Source organism: Eleutherodactylus coqui, chromosome 12, assembly GCF_035609145.1.
Source record: "Eleutherodactylus coqui strain aEleCoq1 chromosome 12, aEleCoq1.hap1, whole genome shotgun sequence".
In the NCBI taxonomy this organism is placed as follows: Eukaryota; Metazoa; Chordata; class Amphibia; order Anura; family Eleutherodactylidae; genus Eleutherodactylus; species Eleutherodactylus coqui.
This window is the reverse complement of record NC_089848.1, coordinates 73,219,532-73,243,177: the sequence shown is the minus strand read 5'-3', so window position 1 is coordinate 73,243,177 and position 23,646 is coordinate 73,219,532. Positions and strand designations below refer to the sequence as shown.

Below are 23,646 nucleotides of genomic sequence, written 5' to 3'. Positions count from 1 at the left end.
GTCCGAGAAGGGAAAGTTTATGTATGGTGTGTTAATCTTTGGTTTGAAAAGATCACCCTAGCCTCAGGAGCAGAATTCACCCGAGTGTATGTGCATCAAGAAGAAGAAGTCAAAACGAAGGCAGTGTCTTTACACCAGTCCTGAGTAAAGAGTGGACATTGGATGTGTCGACAGAAGAAAAAGATGTAGCGACACTTCAGTGGAATGAGCGAGTTACCCTAGAACATCTCGAAGCTCACCTGACACCATTCACCTCAGAACAAGTACAAGTGATCAAAGATTTATTATGGCAGTTCCAAGCAGCATTTGCCTGACACAGCGAAGACTTCGGGTGCACTGACACCATTCAGCATGAGAACCCAACTGGAAATGAAGCTTCCAATCAAGAGATACTGTGAGATACCTCCAAAATTGTACCAAGAGGTGAAGAATCTGTTAACCCAGATGCTGAATTTGGAAGTCGCTCTGGAATAGTCAAAGTCCCTGGGCAGCCCCAGTGGTACCCGTGAAGAACAAAGATGGAAGTATACGATTCTGCGTAGATTACCACAAGTTGAATGCCTGTACCGTTCGGGTTTCTTACTCTCTACCAATGATTGAAGCGTACCTTGGGAAAGGCTAAATAATTCTCGACTCTCAATCTCACCAACTGGCAAGTGCCTGTATCACCTGTTACATGCGTTACAACCCTTTACATGCTGCTCTTTACATGTTGAGCCAAAAGAAAAATTGTTGACCTAAATCTTGAGCAGCCTGAAGATATAACTAAAAGAACTGCTATGTCTTGGGGCACAAACAATGTCATCTGTTACAAACAATACGACGGCTCACAGGACAAAGACTTTAAGAGAAGACACATGTAGCTAGAACTCCGGTTCAAGAGATCCCGTTGCAGCCTGGAGACTGAGTGCTGGTTTGAAAGAAATGGCCTAAGGGAAAATTAAGCAAGAGATGGGAAGTAGAGCCCTGTAGAGTACTGAAGCATGTCTTCCCTTATGGACCCGTACATAAAGCACCAATGGAGACTCCTGGCGCACGTCCTCAAATCTTACACTGAAACATGCTGAAGCCCTGTCGATTCCAGGAGAATACTTGTTTCTAAGAGATAAATCTCCAACTTAAGCCTATAAGTGAGCCTGAATACTGAAACAGTGGGAAGGCCTGCAAGTGAAAAAGTGGTGGACCCCACCGTCCACCTCCATGAGCCCCAGCATTACAGATGTGGAAGCTTCCACTGCAGTACCATCAGCTGAGGTCAGAAAATGGCACGAAGTGAGCCACTCGCTTGACTGATTGGAAGAAAGCCAGTCAACCCTCCAATGAGCTACTTGGCCTGATGTAGAGGTTCTGCCACAATGCTACACTACCGAAGAATTCATCTGGAAAACTCAGGTGCAAAGTTGATGTATTTATTGGTATTGTATAACTTTGTTGGTAGTTTCTTTGCCAGAGGACTGGTGAGTTTAAAGCTGGGGACATCTTCGAGTTTATGCTGTAATGAGCTATGTTATGGTTCTTATAGTTATGTAATCCGAATGTTAAAAGGCCGACCTCTACTGCAGTTTGTATATTTCTCTATGGAGTATTGTATATGAATTCCCATTGGCAGCAGAGTTTAGGTGGGAAATCTGGAGAACTTGTGATCATAAAGAGCTGAAAGAAGTCAGAGGTTGGCTTGGGGAGCCATGTGAGACGTGTCCTGGAGAATCTGTGCCTGCTAGAGAGGGACAGTTGCACAAGAAAGAAGGCAGTCTGTGTTTGAGAAGCGGAGCTCCATAACACACCAGAACCAACATCACTAAGGGAACAAAGCTGCAGGGACTACAGCTAGAGAGACTTCCTCAAAGGATTTACAATGTCCTGCAGCTCTGAAAACCAGGGTACCTCCAACAGATGTCCCAAAATACGTCACCTACATTACGGTACCATACACACTGGAGATATGTAAGTGAGGTAGGCCCTCAGGAAAATGCCCAACGTGTGCAAATGGGTAGTGATTTACTGTAAATGTATTTACACGAGCCCGAGCCGACAACAGAGGAACACATATTCATTAGCCAGTTGCGAACAAGCTATTGGACAACACTTGTGTTACTTTGGACAGTGTGCGGGTGACCACCATTGCTGGGTTGAAACATTCGGTGGTTCTACCACATGTTCTACAGCTGCAGTGTGTTGTTGATCTTTGTGATTTATAAAATAGTGGTACCATACCCCACTCATGTTAGATTTAAGCATAGTCTTAGTTAGAGTCAGATTGTCTGTTTCTGAATAACCGCATATTACTTATCTATTAACAGAAGCTTCTACCGCCAACTTAATCCAAGTTTATTTGTTAAAATAAAAAATATATATATATTTTTGTAAGCCTGGGGTCCACATCTTACCCTGATTACTGTGTCACCTGCACCTACTGCAACACATAAGCCAGCGGTGGCAGAAGATGTAAAGTCCTGCTAAAGCATACTGACTACAGATACTGAAGCAGCAGAGGTGGCATACAGATGTAAGGTCTGAGAGCAAATAGGAAACCAGCAGAACTGTGAATGCAGCTTTAGATTTGACTGAAGTTTGGCATGTTGAGAATACCCAGCTGTACATATAGATGTTATTAGTCGCATCTCTGCTTCCTCTGTGCTGCTTGGTTGGAGCCTTAAAACTGCATTTTCCGGCTTTTCCTGAAAGGGGCGCAGCATGCATTTAGTAGAGCTCTCTTAGTTATACATTAGATTCTGAGTCTTTGCATGTCTTCATGGCGGTGGAGCTGGAGTGAACGGTTTGGCTTCTGGAGATATTGCATCGTTAAGCATTATTAATATTTCTCTTGTAAGTGACTGACGTTTGTGACTCCTGAGATGATGGACAAGAGGCAGTTATTAATAATGAGATTATGTATGATGAGGGGGTCAGACTGCACATGGTGGGTGAGTTACAAGGAGTGAAGTTGGGCGAAGGCTTATGAATACAAGCCATATCCACACATCCTATAAAAAAAATGGATGTTATGTGGGTGGAAAGGGTGGGGGGTCACCTGCCCGGGACCATGAACTGTAAGCCAGACAAGCCAACCGTAACCCTGGATCTGGGGGACTCAACTTGTCCATGTATTCATATGAATGGCAGCCTTTGTAGTGGTTACTGCAGGGAAATGTTTCAAGGCATGAAAAGATGGCCAAACGTAGCAAAGTTTTCTATATTAAGCCACTTCTCTAGTGCCACCCAATTCCACCCAGTGTCTTTTTTGCCCCACACACAGTAATAGTTCCCTGTTTTTGTGGCACACAGGAGTAGTGACCTACGCAGTAATGAAGCCCTCTTAGAGTACCGCTAACAAAAATGATGCCCTCTTGGTGTCCACTACACTAAGGTTGCCCCTTAGTGCTCCTCTTGCAGAGGATACCCCCTTAGTATCTTCTACACAGTATGTTGCTTCCTCAATGCTTCCACCATAATAAGATACTACTTTTGTGCCTCCGCCACAGTATGAGGTGCCCCCACAGTGCCCTTTCACCATAATGATGCCCCTCCACACAGTAAAGATACCCTACTTAGTTCTCACCGCAGATGCCTCATTAGTACCCCCAATACACTATAATGATCCCTCAACATCCTCAGTGCTGCCCACCCACACAATAAGATTCCCCTTTAATGCTCCCATGCAGAAAACGTGCCTCTAGTGATACCCGCACACACAGCACGATGCCACCTCTTGGTAGTGATTCCTGTACATAGTAAAGATGCCTTCTAAGTGTTTCTACACAGAAAAGGTGTCCCCAGTGATGCCAGTTTAATGCCACCTATATACTATGATGCTTCCTTTGTGACTTACCCTTTTCACATTATACTGACAAAGCTGGAAGGCTGTCTCATGTCCTATCAGCTCAAACTCTACATTCCCCCTCTGATCCCTTCAGCCACAACTGTCACACTGGGATCTGATGCCAACATACTGTGCGCCAGCACACCACAAGTTCCAGTGCTAGGCTGCAGGAACGTAGAGCCGGAAGCTCAGGTTTGAGATCACCATGGGATTTTAGCCAGCCTCCCTGGACAGTTGCTGAAATTTGGGACTGTCCCACTGGATCAGAGACGGCTAGGAGGAGTGCTTCCGCAGAACACCTCTGATCACCAATGGTTCCTGATTCTGAACCTGTGCCAATCACCACACCAGCTGCAACCTAAAAAGTAGTTTTTTGGAGACTTTACAGCAGGTAATATTTTATAGCATGCATCAGGATTGTGCTGCCCCCTTTTTTCAGTAAATGAGAACATTCGGAGTTGGAAAACTTGTCGGAGTTGGAAAACAGATGATACAGCTGCACGGTTTGTTTCCTGCAGAGCATGAAGATACATTGTAACAAGCCCTGCAGCCGTGTCTTTAAGCAGAAGTTGGAAATGGAAAATCTATTATAAAGTTGCAGAACCTTTAACTTAGTAATGATAAAGCTTTATCTAGAGAAGATTAGACACTGTCCCTTTAAAGGTTATGTTATGGGTCTAAGGTTAGTAACCAGGGGTTCAGAGATGAAGGTTATAGGTCAGAAATGAGGGTCAGAGGTGAAAGTTAAGAGTTAAAAGAGATGAGTATTAGGGTCAGGGATGAGGGGTTGGGACTACAGTTAGAGGTTATGGTTATTATGCTGATGTTTCTTCACTTTCGTACCTTATATATAACAAGATGGAGACATTTAGTTTGATTGTAAAATAAGATTTTCCCATTCCTCTTGCAGAACATTCGGTGATGATTCAAGATCCACTACAAGATAAATCTGCTGCTCCAGGGGAGACTCTGCGCCTGGAATGTGAGCTGTCCAAGGAAAGTCAAGACATCACCTGGATGAAGGAAAATGAACCGCTGCATCCGGGAAAGAAATACCAGATTATCTCTGAGGGGAAGAGACAGATCCTGCTCATACATGATGTGTCTGCTGATGACCAAGCAACCTACTCCTGTGTTACCAACTCAGGGGACAAGACTTCCGCCAATGTGTCAATGGGAAGTAAGTCGCTATTTTTCTATTTTCTCAGCTCTTCTCTTTCCTAGAGTCATTGTTTTGGCTGTGCAACCTATGAAAATCCTGTAATCAGCCACTACTAGAGATATTTCACCATCCATACGTGATGTATTTTTCATTCTTTTCCTAGTACAAACCATTACGGAGCTGGTAGATGTACAGGAAATACTTAGCTTGGCCCATGAAAGGACAGATCATGCGGTTGAGACAGAAGATAGCACACAGCCCAACCTCCCTCCTGAAGCTGCTCAAGAAGGAGACCTCCATCTGTTATGGGAAGCGTTGGCTAAAAAGCGGCGAATGAGTAAGGAGCCAACCTTAGATTCTATCTCTGAGGTCCCAGAAGAAGATGAAAAACTGAAGCGTAAAAAAGAGGCCGAGCGTCGGGCAGATTTCTCAGGTTACACATCTGAAGATGTGGCCAAGACAAGCGAGGCTGACTTCTCCCTTACAAGTTCTGATGATGAGTCACGGGCTGGGACGCCATCTCTGGTCTCATATCTTAAGAAGGCAGGTAAGTCCACCGTCACCTGTGGAAGTAAGGTCCAGACGGTGTCTGCCAGCAAGTTCTTCAAGCACTTTGAGACCTCAGAGATTACTGAGGTGAAGGAGGTGAAGAAAGATGAACCCATAACAGAACCTGACTTGTCAGAAATGTTTGACGATGACCCAGCCATGGACAAGGCGGCCATCAAGATTCAAGCAGCATTCAAGGGCTATAAGGCAAGAAAGGTCATAAAGCAACAGGAGTGTCCCATGTTCACTGAGACATTCAAAGACTTCACAGTAGAGGTGGGAGGAACTGTTCACCTCGAGTGTGTGGCCATCAGTAAAAGTGATATCACAGCTCGATGGACGAAGGATGGTAAGGAGCTGTCTGATGGTCGTCATTACCACATCGACAACTACCCTGATGGGACCTGCTCCCTGATCATCACTGCAGTGGAGCTCGAGGACACAGGAGAATACACGTGTGAAGCCTCCAACAAATTTGGCTTGGTATCCCATAGCGCAAAGTTGGTGGTGAGTGGTGGAGAACCAGAAATTCCCCAAAAGCCAATTCCCATCCCACCAAAACACACCACAGACAGTGAAACTGAAAGCTCTTCAAGTGACTTGGATGATGCCTTTCGGAAGGCAGGAAGAAGGCTCCATAAAATCTTCAAGTCTAAGTCTTCCTTGGAAATGTCTGAGGAAGAGCTCTTTGTCAGTGCTGATGAAGGAGATATGCCTCCAATAGACCACCAGACCTACCGGGAAGATGACAAATACATCTACATAAAGTTTGAAATAAGATCAGAAGCTTCAATTGCTGCTCACAGGTTCCGGGAAATGTTCTCAGCGATAGGAATTCCAGTGAAGATCGATATCCTTGACTTGGGGCCAAAGAAGATTGAGTTACGGATAATGAAAGTAGAAACTGGACCCACGGAGCAGCAAAAACTGGAAGCCAAGCAACAGATGACCTTACTGACATCAGACACAGGTCAGACAGTGCAATCATAGACACTATATCCTTATAGTCGGTAACTGGGTGGGGCTGTGACAGCTTCTCAATTATAACGAGGGAGGGAATTGATATAATTTGGGTGGACTTTCCCATTATTCCAATGTATTATAACATTACTCGCATATTCCAATCTCTCCTCTCGTGTTAGCCCCTATCTTTATCACGGAGCTTCAGAACCAGGAGGTGCAGGATGGTTACCCAGTCAGTTTTGATTGCGTCGTGATTGGGAAACCAATGCCAACTGTCCGCTGGTTCAAAGATGGGAAAGTGATAGAAGAAGACGATCATTATATGATCAACGAGGACCAGGAGGGCTGCCACCAGCTTATCATCACCGCTGTGGTGCTTACAGACATGGGAGTGTACCGGTGTCTGGCTGAGAACAGGATGGGAGTAGCCTCAACTAAGGCAGAGCTAAGAGTGGACTGTGAGTATATGTCTACTATGTACAGTACAATCAACCAACCAACCAAATTTAAATAACACCTAGAAATGGCATACTGGGTATATGCAGTGAGGTGACCAATGGGGGTGCAAGGATTGTAGTGCTACGACCACTGACCTGCAAGGGGGGCTGTAATGGAAGATACCTGTCCAGAGGGTCAGTGATAGCAGCAATGTGATGGGAGAGAATATATTGTACATATTGCACAGGTGACTTGCAGTGGTATATACAGTATGCTATATCTCATTATATCCTTTTGTGTGTTTTATTACGTGACCTTATAATCAATAATACAGTGTTGTAAATTATATTACAGTCTATTATATCACATTATATTGTGTTGGCTTACAGTATAATCTATTATATGGTGCTGTATATAATAGAAGATACTGATTGTAGCCCATTTAGGGCTTCCCATGTGATTGGTCATTGGTAAATATATACCCCCTCTGCTCATCGTCTTCCATCATTATCTAACATATTCCAACCTGTCCAATTATCTCTGTTTTAGTGACCAGCTCAGACTACGACACAGCAGAGGCCACTGAGACCTCGTCCTACGTCAGTGCCCGGGGATATGAATCCAGGTAACACCTTGAGAAATGTCACAATGTGATGTGTGATGATGTGCAATGTCACTAATGGGACTCCTCACCATCCCTTATTATAAAGTACATTATGGAGGTTTCCTCCAATTGCATCTAATGTACTGCTTTATCATCTTTGCCATGTATACCATCCCCTCCCTTCGGCCTTAGTCAGACGGGCGTTTTTTCGCGCGATTTGCGCATGCGCATGCGTTTCGTGCATATATAGAACCAATGGTTCGCTATGGTATCGGTCACATGTCCGCTTTTTATGCGGATATGCGATAAATTATAGGACACGTTGATTCGCAGATCGCGCCTATCTGCGTTCGTCGTTTTATGTGCGCACCAAAATCATTATTTTCGCCAGTCAGTCTAAGTTTCATGCGCATTTTGATGCGCACGGCGATTTTTCTCCGGCCAGACGGGCGTTTTGCTGCGACGATTAACGCGGCTAGGTGCAGATTTTTCCCGCGATTTTTTGCCTCCGGTCACGCGATTTGCGCATGCGACATGCGATGCGCAAATCGCGCGAAAAAACGCCCGTCTGACTAAGGCCTTCCCCTGCAAAGCTTATGGCTTGCACTAGGTGGCGCTGTCTGCTTGCTCTCATACACACTTTCCTGTACAGTAGATGAGTTGAAGTGATAGTGTAAATGGTCAGGGCACAGGATTCAACAAATTGACACCTAGTGATGTAGATTTTATCCATCCGATGATAGAGAAACCTGGAAGAAGCACAAGGAAAATACTAGAGATCCTGTGAAGGTGGGAGTGGAATCTGCTATGTCAGGCTCTATAGTGCCATGGGATTAATGTATATTACAACCTTTGAGGATACATAATTTCATTGCCGTAGCTTTCAGAGGAATTGTAGTGAGTATATGGGAATTATTTTTAGTGCCCGGCACTTTGTGTGAATCATAGGCGGTGAGATGACGCTGCCGCCAAATTAAGCTGGGAACTACATTGGACTTGTCAATGACATTCAGTGAGGAGATGACGCCGCTGTTCTCCAACCTTGAAACCAGAATAGAGGCTAGAATAGGGCTCCCTAACAGCATTGATGCTGGATAACAGGAGTTTTATATAAAGACTTCCACACCATTTCACATTATATGTAAGCTGCTGCTCCCTGTTATCACACAGATCATGTGACCAAATATCACATTGTAATCCTATAATCTCACAATCTAATAGAACTCAGTGTGGTTACGTTGCGACTCACAAGTTGCTGTGACCCACAGATCACGAAAAATCTCGCAGGGATGTACTTTTTGCGATCCGCTGGTCACAACAACTTTTGAGTTAGACCACAACCACATTGAGTTCTATTTCATTGTAAGATGACAGGGCTACAATGCGATCTTTGTCCGCACGACCTGTGACACAGCCAAAGTCTCCGCATAGCCCGCGCCTTATTCCTATTATTTATTACTGAAGGACAGCTTCATTTTACGAAATAAATCTCCATATAACTCTGAGTAACGGTTATTCTTTTCTTTTTAACTGATTTTGTCTTTACCCCCAAAAATACTGTGTCTTATACTCCAATCACCTCCAGAGCTGCAAGTTACATTTCTGATGTTATGGCTCATTCTTTACTCCAGTCACATCCAGAGCTGCTCTGTCTTTTTCAGTGCATTGTGGGAGCAGTTTCTCAATGTTAAAGGGAAGTGGCTCTAAACAGGCAGTGATCATAACATATTCTATGTGTTCCTTTGTATTTGCAGAGAGAGCCTAGAGTCGGCCACAGAGCATGAGCAGCTGCCACAAATCCTGGAGGAACTCCAAGATGTCCTGGTGTCCCCAGGGACCCCGATCGCCAGATTCCAGATCAAAGTAAAAGGTACAAACAATGCTGATGCTTTACAGCAGAATTACCCAGTAGTCTGTACCTGGAGGACAGTGGAGATCAGCGGCGCCAGAGGGTTTAAGGCCTCGGTCAGATGGGCGTTTTTTCGCGCGATTTGCGGATCGGATTGGCTGAGCGCATGGACCAATCAGGGGCAGCTCTCAGCTGTCATTCAATAGCTGAGAGCTGCCCCTGATTGGTCCCTGTGCTCAGCCAATCAGAGGCAGCACTCACTCACCCATTCATGAATGGGTGAGTGAGAGCTGCCTTTGATTGGTGAGGGCTGTGACCAATCAGAGGCAGCTCATTCAGCAGGCGAGGATTTTAAATCCCCGCCTGCTGAATACTACACAGAGCAGTTTAGGAGAATTGCCGGCTGGCCGCGGCTGAAGTCCGGCTGCAGGGAAAAGGTGAGTATAATTTTTATTTTTACACATTTCAGGATGCTTTTCAGGGAAGGGCTTATATTTTTAAGCCCTTCCCGAAAATTCATCCCGCGCTCGCCGGCAGCCCATTGCTTTCAATGGAGCCGGCTATATTGCCGGCTCCATTGAATTCAATGGGCGAACATCTGTCTTCTCTGCCACAGCTGTTACAGCTGTGGCAGAGGAGAACAATCTTTATAGTATATGTTCTCAATGGGGTCGGCGCTGCTGCCGCCGGCCCCATTGAGCGCATATATAGAACACAGCGATGCGCAGAACGCAGATAGGCGCGTTCTGCAAATCGTTGTGTCCTATAATTGATCGCACATCCACATAAAAAGCGGACATGTGACCGATCGCATTGGGATGCATTTGGTCTATAGATCTGCAGATCGCAAGCGCGTCTGCAGGTCGGACCAAAAAACGGTTGTGTGACCGAGGCCTTACTCTCATTTTTGTTCCCTCGCTCCAGTCTGTCCCACTATGCCTTCTGCTTTGCTATTGAATGATTTTCCTTTGGAAAATGATACATTTGGAGGAAAAAATTCCTGCCTAGTAAGATTGATCAGCTATTTGGGGGCTGTGTAGTGGATGTAAGTATTTGGGGGGCTTATAAAGTAACAGCAGACATTTGTTGTGTAGGATTCCCTCGCCCGCGAGTCTATTGGTTTAAGGACGGGCAGCCGATCCACTCCTCCGACAGGATACTGGTGACCAATAAGAGGAAGGTGCGCGCCCTGGAGATCCTCAATGTAACCAAGGAGGACGCTGGCGAATATTCCACGTACATTAGTAACTCCTCTGGATCTGCGTATTCCTCTGCCAGACTAACTGTAAAAGGTACAACCGAGAGGTCACAGCGGATGTAATGTATATTATATGTTGCTACTATATTACATGTTTGTAATCAGCATGAAGAACATCAAGCGCTCCGGTTTACTAATATAATAACATTTATAATATAATAGTTTACAAATATAATAACATTATTTTTAGTTATAATATAAACCTGCTCAATCTGCACATAGATGATATAAGGTAAAAAAACATCGGTCCAACAAATACAATTTTTTTTTTTTTTTAAAAGGTAAAGAATTCTTTATTCGATTTATTACAACCCTCAATGCCATTAGTTATTAGATATTTATATAGCCTCCTTTAAATGCTGTCCTTGTCCCTGCTATCACTACCTCCTGGGGTAGAGCATTTCATAGTTTCACTACTCTGACAGTAAAGAACCCCTTCCTATATAGATGATTTAAACCACATTTCCTCCACAGTCCTTGGGAAGAATAAATCCTGTGTCAGTTCTTTGACCACACAGCTCAACAAGACCATCCGATTTAATAATCTAGTCACCCAGCATTGAATTCCCTCCAACTCTGCTATATCCTTTGCAGAATGCAGGGCCCAAAACTGAATCCAGTACTCAACACAAGAACATACATGTTTCCTAAATGCAAACCACGCGACTGCTATGGGGCCCATGGAGAGACGGGGCTCCAGCTCTAGTGCTTATAGGACAGAGAATGTGGAGTTCAGGTGTGTACTTCTTATACTTACTTGACTCCCTGTTCCCTCTCTGTCACCTCTGGAAGTCTACGCTCAATGTAGGAGCACAACTTTTTTCTTCAGACAATGCGCACACACATTGTTCAATATGGAAACTGACTGAAGAAAAGAGTCAGGCTCACAGATCAAGCGCCGATTTCCAGGGGTGATAGCAAGAGAGCGGAAAGCCAAGTAAGTATAAGTAGTACAACCCTGGACTCCACGTTCTCCGTCCTATAAGCAGCATATTTAGTTTATGGCACTTCTAGGACATGGCAGGTTCCCTTTAACATGACTGATGCATCAGGATTAGAGATGAGCGAGCGTACTCGGATAAGCACTACTCGCTCGAGTAATTGGCTTTATCCGAGTATCGCTGTGCTCGGGTCTAAAGATTCGGGTGCCGCTGCGGCTGACAGGTGAGTCGCAGCGGGGAGCAGGGGAGAGCGGGCGGGAGAGAGGGAGAGAAAGATCTCCCCTCCGTTCCTCCCCGCTCTCCCCTGCAGCTCCCCACTCCGTGCCGGCACCCGAATCTTTAGACCCGAGCACAGCGATACTCGGATAAAGCAAATTACTCGAGCGAGTAGTGCTTATCCGAGTACGCTCGCTCATCTCTAATCAGGATATAAAAATCCTAAAAGAATCTCTTTTATTCCAAATGATAGTATGTGAAATGACATCAGAATTTCCGGGTGTGTATACTGTGCCCACACATATGTGTTCCAGAGCATTCAGCTCCTTGTTCACTGCATAGCGGGCAATACATCACAGTAACAATAAAAGCACACACAAACTAATCAATTCATTCCTACAAAACTGCGTATCAAATCTACTCAATGCAAACCATAAAATTACATTGTATTCAAGTTGTATTAACATATATACAATAAATCACTTCACTCCGTAACAGGGTCTCCAGTAAAATGTATACAATAGTGGTTATCTATGGCCTTTCCTGCAATCCGAATTGAATTATGGCTGCAGTATGTGGTATCATGGTGTCTCTAAAGAGGTCAGACAGAACTTCTGTCTATATAAATGTATTTCTTTGGGACACCCTGTATATATACAATAAATGACTTCACAGGAAGAACAATGGAGTCTGTTTCTATGTATGGGACATTTGACTCAGGTAATATGATTTGAAGGACAGAAAGTTGGCATCCTCTGCATATAGAGCGAGGGATTCCAATAGGAGAATTCATTTGTACAAGAAGAGCTTCTGCACAAGGAAAGTGATTATCAACATGAGGCAAGATATAGTTGGCAGATTAAAGCCAGGAGGATATAGTCAATGGATGCTGGATAGGGCAGCATCTAAGGTAGATAAAATATATTAAGTGAAGTTTATAATAGGAGAAGAAGTAAAATGAATATCGGAGGACAAGTGGTTTTATCTACAGCCTATGAGGAGGACTTTCACAGCATTAAAAATAGTTTATTTTCCCCTGTTTACCTCAGACAGGATGGAGCATTTACACAATTTATAGAAAAAGGGATATTACGTGTATCCAGAAAAAATGAAATTTGGGTAATAGTCTTTCTTCTAGTGAGTTTCACTGGCATGGTCAGCAGAAGGTGGGGTTCTTCATTATGGGGTTTCTTCAGATGTGGTAGCACAAAATACCACCTGTTTTAAAATCGATTCTTCTATGAACCTGTATGAAATCTTTATTGTATTGAGTATAATTGTAATATTCGTAGGCTGCACAGTGAGAAAGTTAGAAGCAAGAATACTAGAGCGTATTTATGGGATAGAAAAACAGAATACAAATGCATCAGGTGCCGCAAAGCAGTTTGTGGAATGGCATGCAGGCTCTTCAGCATCCTTCAGATGTATAGGCATAGACAAAGTTAACAAGCTCTCACGGGGCTCGGGCTCTAGAAGATGCCTGGTAAATACAAAAGCATATTGGATTTTGAAACAGCGTACTCAATATCTAATGTGTGTACATTATATGTGTGTGTGTGTATATATATATATATATATATATATATATATATATATATATATACACACAATAAAATTACATTGCGTATCTATCTATATATATATATCTATATCTATCTATCTATATATATATATATAGTAGCAAGGGGGGTTCTCTTGCCTCGGGATCGCTGACCTCTAGTACCAGGAATGGCGCACCCCACGGGAAAACACGGCTCAGGAACAGCGTATATCTTTATCTGGCTCCGGCCAGCATTTATTTCAGCACACGTCACAGCACAGTTAATCACGTTAATGTCCCTTAGCACCCCAACTTGGGTGGGAGTCCAGGGGCGTCATCCCTGTCGGACTCTTTGCCTTTTCAGGCCACCAGCCGGCAGCACCTTCCTCTGCTGCGCTGGCCCTCTCTCTCTCAGGTGTTGAGGTTAGGGGCGTCACCCTGTCAACCTCTTGCCTTTCCAGGCCACCAGCCTGCAGCACCTCACTCTGCTGCGCTGGGTCTCATCCTCTCTTTGGCAGGAACTGGCTTTTATCTGGTTCCTGCTCCACCACTTGGTTAACCCTTGCAACAGAAGTCCTGTCTCTGGCCCTCTATAGGCCCTTCTGTGTACTGCACTACTACAATATATATATATTTGACTATAACGAGTAGATTTGATATGCAGTTTTGTAGGAGTGAACTGATTGATTCATGCTTGCTTTTATTGTAACTGTGATGCATTTCAGTGAACAAGGAGACAAATGCTCTGACACACGTATGTGTGAGCGCCGTATACACACATTCATATGTCATTTCACGTATTATAATTTGGAATAAAGGAGATTCTTTTAGGAGCTTAACCTTGAATTTTTCTGTCTGGAATTAAAGCCGTTTGGCTCGTGGCATGCCCGCACACCTGAGAATTCCCCCTCAGGCTTTCTAAGGAAGTTTATAAATCTGGGTGAGTTCAGCATCAGCATTTATTATAGATTCATTATGATAAGTCCATATACAGCATTATAGTACATTCTAGATTAGTTATCATAAGGCGTTAAATGCCAAGTTAACGTTTGCTTGGTCTATATCCATGGATAGATTGGTCATATCTGCTCTAAATGAGCAGCTTATGTAAACTTGTCAAAAAAGTCAAGCAGTTAGAGGGAATTGTCTGAATCAAATGAAACTTTCTATGTGTGATTGCAATGTTGATATAAGTAAATGATAAGTAAGCAAAAGGGGAATTTATTGGGGAAAACTGAACACCTGAAAAGAACCTCTAGTAACTTGTTGTACCGCCTGTAGCTTGGATACAAGATATGATACAGGTGGGCATGAAGGCTACAGTACCCTGTTGAACCATCTCTAGCTTGGATACAAGATGCGATATGGGCAGGCATGGAGGCTCTAGTACCTTGTTGTACCTCCTGTAGCTTGGATACAAGATGTGATATGGGCAGGCATGGAGGCTCTAGTACCCTGTTGTACCTCCTCTAGCTTGGATACAAGATGTGATACAGTCGGGCATGGAGGTTCTAGTACCCTGTTGTATCACTTCTAGCTTGGATGTAAGATGTGATACAAGCAGGCATGGAGGCTCTAGTACCTTGTTGTACTGCCTCTAGCTTCGATGTAAGATGTGATACGGACAAATATGAAGGCTCTAGTACCCTGTTTTACCGCCTCTAGCTTTGATACAAGACATGATACGGGTGGGCATGGAGGCATACAGGTTCTCTATGGTATCCTGGGGCAAATCAGTCCACATCTGCTGTAACTGAGACTCTAGATCGTGCAAACTTGTAGGCTATAGAAGCTGGCATCCCAGATGGTCCCATACATGTTCTATTAGTGATAAATGTGGCGATAGGGCAGCCACAGATGTGTGACAATGTTGTGGAGACATTCTTGTGACCCCCTTGTGTGTGCGGCCGAGTATTATCCTGCTGGAAGCATCTTGGAAGCTGCCATGAGAGGAACACATGTGGCTGCAGGATGTCCTGAACATATCCCTGAGCTGTCATCGTCCTTCGTACCACTACTAGGGAGGACCAACTGTTGTATGCGACCCCCCGACCATCACACCAGCAGTGAGGGCAGTGTGCGCTTCACAGCAAAGGGAGGATTAAGGCGCTCCCCCCGAGGTCTCCAGACACGAACACATTTGTCATCAGGGCCCAAACTGAACCTGGGTTCATTGCTGAAGACAAAACGGTTCAACTCCATAGCAGTCCAGTTTCGTCACTTACAACACCACTGCAAACGGAAGCGACAGTGGGTGGGTGTCTAAGACAGTACACATAATGGGCGCCGTAAGAGGAAATGTCCTCCAGTCAGGTACCTGAAAATTGTCTCGACAGACACAGGGGTGTAACGATGGCACCACCTGTCTCTAGATAGCAGACAATGAAACAGTTGGAGATGCTCGTGCTTGTCGGATACGTTGACTGTTCCCAATACTTCTAACAGTCTGGTCAGAACGGCACAGGTAATGGCAAGTCATCGATATGACCATCCAGCTTCTCACATCCCCATACTGCGCCCCTCTCAGACTCTGGTAACGGAGCGAAATCTCTTGGATTGTGTCGTAGAGTGGTCTAGTGGCCAACAAGCTCTACAGAAGCGGAAGAAGAGGTCACTACACACAAGGAGCCTCCGAGACCCTTTATATAGACCATGGGGGGGAAACATTTTAAGGCCTTAGGTGACAAGACCGTTCATCTAATCACACCACAACTCTAATCATTTACATATCTGCCTGAGATGTAACTGCATGCTGAGTTTTGTAGAAAAATAAGAACTCTTTCTAGGTGCTTGTTTTTTTTTTTTTGTAAAGAGTGTATATGGATAGATTGGTCATCTCTGCTCTGCATGGGCACATTATGGGTGTGGATAGATTGGTCATGTCTATTCTGTGTGTCCAGGGTATGGGTGGGGATAGAGTGTTCATGGGTGGTCATGTCTGTTTTGTGTGTCCAGTTTATGGGTGTGGATAGATTGGTCATGTCTATTCTGTGTGTCCAGGGTATGGGTGGGGATAGAGTGTTCATGGGTGGTCATGTCTGTTTTGTGTGTCCAGTTTATGGGTGTGGATAGATTGGTCATGTCTATTCTGTGTGTCCAGGGTATGGGTGGGGATAGAGTGTTCATGGGTGGTCATGTCTGTTTTGTGTGTCCAGTTTATGGGTGTGGATAGATTGGTCATGTCTATTCTGTGTGTCCAGGGTATGGGTGGGGATAGATTGGTCATGTCTGTTCTGTGTGGCCAGAGTATGGGTGTGGATAGAGTGGTCATGGGTGGTCATGTCTGTTCTGTGTGTCCAGGTTATGGGTGTGGATAGATTGGTCATGTCTGTTCTGTGTGTCCAGGTTATGTGTGTGGATAGATTGGTCATGTCTGTTCTGTGTGTCCAGGCTATGGGTGTGGATAGAGTGGTCATGTATGTTCTGTGTGTCCAGGTTATGTGTGTGGATAGATTGGTCATGTCTGTTCTGTGTGTCCAGGTTATGGGTGTGGATAGATTGGCCATGTCTGTTCTGTGTGTCCAGGTTAAGGGTGTGGATAGATTGGTCAAGCAAAACACCATATACTATGAAGTGACCTGGAATGGTACTTCAATGCAGTCCTGGACACAACCAATTTTGTCATTTTTTGCACTAAATTGGTTGTGTTTTTTATATACCCTGGATACATCCATATTGAGCCTTGTTTATCTTCCATCCATGCAGCACAGACATGACCAATCAATCCATCTATGTATCCTATTCATAAGATTGGATAATGAAATACATTTTCTCATCTTGTTCACTTCTCTTGTTTTCACCTTTTTGATAATTGCATTCCAGGTCCGGGAGAGCTGCAGAAAGAGAAATCAGCGGAGGAGGCTGGAGGTCAGTCATGCTCGGATGTTATTGTTCCATGCAGGGAACAGAGGGTGCTGAAGTAAAAGAGTTTAACAATTAACCACGATCCACTAATAACAGTGAGGCAGGAGGCATCTAATGTCTCCATAACCACAAGTAGAAGGCAGAGACTTTATGAGTGAGGATAAAGTGACGTTCCTCCTAAGGGACCGTCTTATAGAACTGATAAGGGACATTCTCAAATAGCAACCTCCATTTAATAAATGATGATGGATGTGACCGTGAGGTCCTTGGGGACTTTGGGGGCCTCATCTCTCCCTCTATCACTGAGCATCATCATGAGCTGTACAGCAAATAACGAATCATAATATATGGTATATGGCGCAGCGTATTTTGGGTCTCATCAGCAGAGAACCGATAAGGGGTCAGCAGTCACGATCTCGCATCTTGTTCCGCAGATCTAGAGAAGCGGATTCCTCCGATGTTCCTGGAGCGATTCACCAACAAGAAGGTGCAGAAGGGCTCCAGCATCACCTTATCCGTGAAACTGGAAGGTAAAGTCTCCGTACATACACAACTATAGATTATTGTGTATGTGCGCCTCTTTATAGAGGCACTGTGACTCACAGCTCCAAACCGCCTGCATTAATATAAAGTTACAAGTGATATTTTGTCTGCCTGCAGTCACCACTAGGGGGAGCTCACTGTATACAGATATATACAGCCATCAGTAGAGGGAGCTCACCATACGCAGATACATACCGCCACCACTAGGGTTTGCTTACTATATACAACTACATACAGCCACAGCTAGATGGAGCATACTGTATACAGATGTATACAGTACTACTATCACTAGGGGGAGCTCCCTTTACACAGATATATAAATCCACTGCTAGATGCAGCTCACTACGTATAGATTTATATAGCCTCCACTAGGGGAAGACCCCTGCACACAGGTATTGGGGACTGCAGGGAACAGATTAAATGATTTGTAGTTAATTGGGCAAATCAGAATTAAATCTTAACCTCACTTCGAAACTTCATTTCATAATTTTATACTCCAGTCACATGTAGAGCAGCAGTTTCAATTCAGCTATTTTGTCAAAGTTGCATTCCTTATGAACTGGAGTATAAGAAATGATGTAGTAAGAAAATTGTGACTGCAGCTCTAGGTGTGACTGGAGTATGAGACATAATTTATGCACTTTCAGGGATCCCGACTCCAACAGTCACTTGGTTGAAGGAAGAGTCTCCAGAAGATGTTCTGTGGATCAAACCTGAGACCCCAGGCTACAAGCTGGCCTGCTCCAACATGCACCATAGCCTGATCTTACTGGACGTGGGCACCGAGTTTACTGGAACCTACACCTGCATCGCCACTAACAAAGTGGGACAGTCCATCTGCAGCGCCTCCGTCGAGGTCTTAGAAGGTAAGTATCTGGGGTAGAGGGTGCCAGTCATCAGGGTGGGAGGAGAGAAAAGTGCTAGACATCTTGTCAGGTATCAGGGTGAGGACTAGAAGATGAGCCTCATACTAGTGTCTTGTGTTACAGAGAAGGATGCACATATCCTGGCAGAAGCTGATAAGATAGTAAAGGACGTGCTGAGGTCATCTGTGCAGGGGTGAGTATTGGGGCAGCCCCTTATCATACAGTTCTATAGTGATGTGTGCAGGAGTAAAGGACCAGGGCAGCCCCTTATCTTACAGCTCTGTAGTGGAAGATATTCTCAGGCTATTGTTTGTGCAGGGGAGTGTACCAGGGCAGCCCCTTATCATACAGCTCTATAGTGAAGTGTGCAGGAGCAAGTACCAGGGCAGCCCCTTATCATACAGCTCTATAGTGAAGTGTGCAGGAGCAAGTACCAGGGCAATCCCTTATCATACAGCTACTTAGTGGAGCGCATTATCAGGTTGGAGTGTAATAATAATAATATAATAATAATAATCTTTATTTGTATAGCGCCAACTTATTCCGCAGCGCTTTCAGGCATGGATAAATGCAAAACAATACAACAATTGCAACAATTACAATATAAGGTACATTGGGTTAGACACAAATAGGTTGAGGGTGGTACAGGAGGTGCAGGGGTTGGGGAACACAGGTAGTAGGAAATTTTATGTACAGATCAATTATTAGAAGGCAAACAGGGTGGGGCACCATAGGGAGGGGCGAGGGACTAGGTCAGGAGATTTGGTATGCTTCCCTGAAGAGGTGCGTTTTTAAGGCACGTCTGAAATTTCGTGCATCGGGAATTGTCCGGATTCCTTGGGGTAGAGCATTCCAGAGGATGGGTGCTGCTCTGGTGAAGTCCTGGAGGTGAGCTTATGAGGTTCGTATTACAGGGGTGTTTAGTCTGAGTGTGTTAGCCGATCGGAGTGAGCGGGCTGGGTGGTGTACTGACAGGAGGGAGGCGATGTATGGTGGCGCAGCGCCATGCAGAGCTTTGTGAGTGAGGTAGAGCAGTTTAAATTTAGTTCTGCAGTGGATGGGCAGCCAATGCAGCGACTGGCATAATGCAGAGGCGTCTGAATAACGACTGGATAGAAAAATGAGTCTAGCTGCTGCATTTAGTATAGATTGGAGTGGAGCGAGTCTCGTGCGGGGGAGGCCATTGAGTAGCGAGTTGCAGTAGTCAAGCCGGGAGTGGATGAGGGCAACCACGAGCGTCTTTAGCGTGTCCGTAGTTAGGAACAGACATATTTTAGCAATATTTCTGAGGTGCATGTGGCATGTTTGGGCCAGAGATTGCATATGGGGGGCAAAGGAGAGGTCAGAGTCCAGTGTGACCCCAAGGCATCGGGCATGTCGTCTGGGGGTTATGATGGTGCCGGACACTGGAATGGAGATGTTGGGGGGGAGGTTAGAAGGTGGAAAGACAAGGAGGTCAGTTTTAGAGAGGTTTAGTTTGAGAAAAAGGGAGGACATAGTGTTAGAGACAGCGGACAGACAGTCGGTGATATTTTGGAGGAATGGTCCAGAGATCTCACGAGAGGAGGTGTATAGTTGGGTGTCGTCAGCGTAGAGATGGTATTGGAGGCCAAATTTGTGGATGGTTTGTCCAATTGGGGCAGTATAGATAGAGAAGAGAAGGGGACCAAGGACCGAGCCCTGGGGTACCCCAACAGCGAGAGGAAGTGGAGCAGAGATAGAACCAGCAAAGGAAACACTGAAAGAGCGGTCAGAGAGGTAGGAAGAGAACCAGGAGAGAGCAGTATCCTTTAGACCAATAGAGCGGAGCATAGTGAGAAGGAGATTATGGTCGACAGTGTCAAATGCAGCAGACAGGTCAAGGAGGATTAGTAGGGAGTAATCACCTCTCGACTTTGCAGTCATCAAGTCATTTGTTACTTTTGTAAGGGCAGTTTCGGTCGAGTGTAGAGAGCGGAAACCAGACTGGAGGGGGTCGAGGAGTGAGTTGTCAGAGAGAAAGCGAGTAAGGCGGGAGTAGACCAGGCGTTCTAGTAATTTGGAGATAAAGGGGAGGTTTGAGACGGGTCGGTAGTTGGCAGCATCAGTCGGGTCCAGGGTTGGTTTTTTAAGCAGAGGGGATATAATGGAGTGTTTGAATGAGGAAGGAAAAGTGCCAGAGGTTAGGGAGAGGTTGCAGATTGTGGTGAGGTGAGTAATGAGAGCTGGGGAAAGCGACCCGAGGAGGTGAGAGGGGAGAGGGTAGCTAGTGCAGGTGGTGGGGCGGGCAGCGGAAAGGAGCCTGGAGACTTCTTCCTCTGTCGTTGGTTCTAGCGTAGATAGTGAGTAGGTGCTGGGTGCAGTGCTGATAAAACCGGGATCAGGGCTAACCATGCAGCTTTCAGAGATTTCTTTTCGAATGTGATCGATTTTTTTCTTTGAAATAGGCAGCTAGTTCTCCAGCAGTCAGGTCTGTCGCAGGGGCCTGTTCCTTGGGGCTGAGGAGGGAGTGAAAGGTCTCAAAGAGTTGTTTGGGGTTGTGGGATAGTGAGGAGACAAGGGAGGTGAAATAAACTTGTTTGGCATGGTGAAGGGCTAGGTTATAAGTTTTAAGCATGAATTTGAAGTGGAGTGTACCAGGGCAGCCCCTTATCATACAGCTCTATAGTGAAGTGTGCAGGAGCAAGTACTAGGGTAGCCCCTTATCATACATTTCTATAGTGAAGGACATTCTCACACTGTTGTTTGTGCAGGGGAGTGTACTAGGGCAGCCCCTTATCATACAGTTCTGTAGTGAAGTGTGCAGGGGGGAGACTGGTGCAGCCCCTTTTCTTATACCTCTGTAGTGAAGAAGCAACAGTGGTGGCCACAGACATAATTATGACCTTACCAATCAGAGGAGAGACCAGTGCGAGATACTGCATATCTTCATTCTGACCAGTAAAGGGGCAGTGTGCCCAGTCTGTCAGCCAGTAGACTCCAGTGAACACGTTAGTCTGACTAGTGTATCATTGCTGCAGACAGTGTATTCATTAGTCAGTGGGAAGAATGCTTTTATCCATCCAACTCACACAGGTTACCATCCATCAATCACAATGCTGCTCCTATTTGTGACACTAAATATCTCCAACCAATGTCCATTGGTGGTGTATGAGGGCTCTTGGCACTGTGGCCCCTTCATATAACAAGTGTAGAGGATGGTAATCATGCGGCTGTCGGACTCAGTGACATCTCCGTGGCTTTACTGGAGGGGGTCAGGCATAACACTGCCTTTAGCCTCCTCTATGTGGAGTATCCTTGAGTAGATGAAGCTTCTGATAGTGATGCACAATATCTGGCGCTCAAGAAGAGGCCTCATGGCTCCCAGCAGAGTCACTGAGGCTCGCTGTTAACACATCCACCTTAACACATCTTATAACTTTTTGTCTTTCCTCTCCTTTTCTTGTGACAGATTTGAAGGAGGTGCAGATATAGAGAAGAGGTGAGTGTCATTATCTGCACATATTGATGAGCGCTCAGTAACTCTAAGCGCTCTGAGAATTTTGCGCAGAGTCTTGGGTGCCGCTTATCCCTCAGATACCCCCCACTTGTCTGGAGCGCCAGGTGCTGAAGTCTCGTCTTCACTTATTCTTGGTTTTCTTCTTCCAGGACAATTGGGATCTCAGTGCAGCCACCAGAAGCAGATGGTGAGTGGTGGGAAGCTTATACAATATTCATTTGTAGACTTGCTCCGGTTTCTCGACGCACACGGATTGTTGCAGTCACTGATTGGACACTGTGGCCGGATTTGTTAGCTGACATTCCTGTAGAATCTATGGGCAGATCCCTGAGTCTGTCCGGCGAGGGGTTTTTACTTGTGTCCATGCTTAGTGCTGCAGTGTAATCCATCAGGTATTGCATTGCGGTTACTTGGACATTTTCCAGTAATGTTTACTATGGTTTCTTCCTGTCTGCTGGTTCTATGGGTTAATGCTTTGTTTGCGCTGATTCCATAGGTGACTCCAGAATGGCGCAGAAGTCGCACATTTCACTAACAGATGTGGGGACAGAAGAGTTTTTCCAGAAACTGACATCACAAATATCAGAAATGGTGTCCGCAAAGATCAGTCAAGGTAAAGTGTGATAAGGAGGTGATCAAGAGGTGGCGTCATACAGGGTATATACTCTGAGCAAGTTTCATGCGGGGTATATACTATGAGGTGGCTTCACGCAGGGTATATATTCTGAGGGGGTTCCAGCAGTGTATATACTATTTCGGTTCCACACTGGCTATATACTCTGAGCAAGTTTCATGCAGGGTATATATTTTAAGGGGGCTCCAGCAGAATATATACTGTTTCGGCTCCATACAGGGTATATATCCTGAGGCATCTCCACACAGGGTATATACTATGAGGCGTCTCCACGCAGGGTATATACTATGAGGCAGCTCCACGCTGGGTATATACTATGAAGCTGCCCTACGCAGGGTATATACTATGAGGTGGCTCTACGCAGGGTATATACTATGAGATGTCTCCACGCAGGGTATATACTATGAGGCGGCTCCACGCTAGGTATATACTATGAGGGCCCCCATGCAGGGTATATACTATGTGGCTGCTCCACGCAAGGTATATGCTATGAAGCTGCTCTACGCAGGGTATATACTATGAGGTGGCTCTACGCAGGGTATATACTATGAGGCAGCTCCACGCTGGGTATATACTATGAGGCGGCTCTACGTAGGGTATATATTCTGTCTTATTTCTGATTGACCACAGTGTGACTCCATGTGGCTCATGTACCGGTGGTGACCGAAGGTTCTGTCTGCTGTACAGTTGGCTACCTGTCATGCTACACAGTCGGTTTTAGATTTCTTCCAAGAGGATGTGATGCACCAACACAAACTGCAGGGTTAAGTACAATCGATCACCTATCTAGACCTGGAATCTATAGAACAGGAGGGAGACGACCCCACGTGGCCCCTAAGTACTGTTTTCAGCACATGATGGAACATGGGGTTCACTACAGATACCATTGGACTGCTTTAGGTTCCTATATGCTGAGGTTGG

At 45.2% G+C, this 23,646-nt stretch overlaps 1 protein-coding gene across 10 annotated transcripts in view; it reads left to right on the top strand.

Annotated features, from left to right (window-relative positions):
• Positions 1-23,646, top strand: part of OBSCN (obscurin, cytoskeletal calmodulin and titin-interacting RhoGEF) — a 281,462-nt gene that overhangs the window by 151,380 nt on the left and 106,436 nt on the right. For all 10 annotated transcript variants that reach the window (XM_066585186.1, XM_066585185.1, XM_066585191.1 and 7 more), the window contains 13 exons: positions 4,731-5,000; positions 5,146-6,501; positions 6,674-6,952; positions 7,482-7,557; positions 9,291-9,406; positions 10,480-10,677; positions 17,163-17,207; positions 17,639-17,734; positions 18,395-18,613; positions 18,737-18,806; positions 22,044-22,073; positions 22,241-22,278; positions 22,588-22,704. In XM_066585186.1, coding sequence (XP_066441283.1) covers positions 4,731-5,000; positions 5,146-6,501; positions 6,674-6,952; positions 7,482-7,557; positions 9,291-9,406; positions 10,480-10,677; positions 17,163-17,207; positions 17,639-17,734; positions 18,395-18,613; positions 18,737-18,806; positions 22,044-22,073; positions 22,241-22,278; positions 22,588-22,704 — 2,910 coding nt within the window. The remainder of the gene's footprint in view (positions 1-4,730; positions 5,001-5,145; positions 6,502-6,673; positions 6,953-7,481; positions 7,558-9,290; positions 9,407-10,479; positions 10,678-17,162; positions 17,208-17,638; positions 17,735-18,394; positions 18,614-18,736; positions 18,807-22,043; positions 22,074-22,240; positions 22,279-22,587; positions 22,705-23,646) is intronic.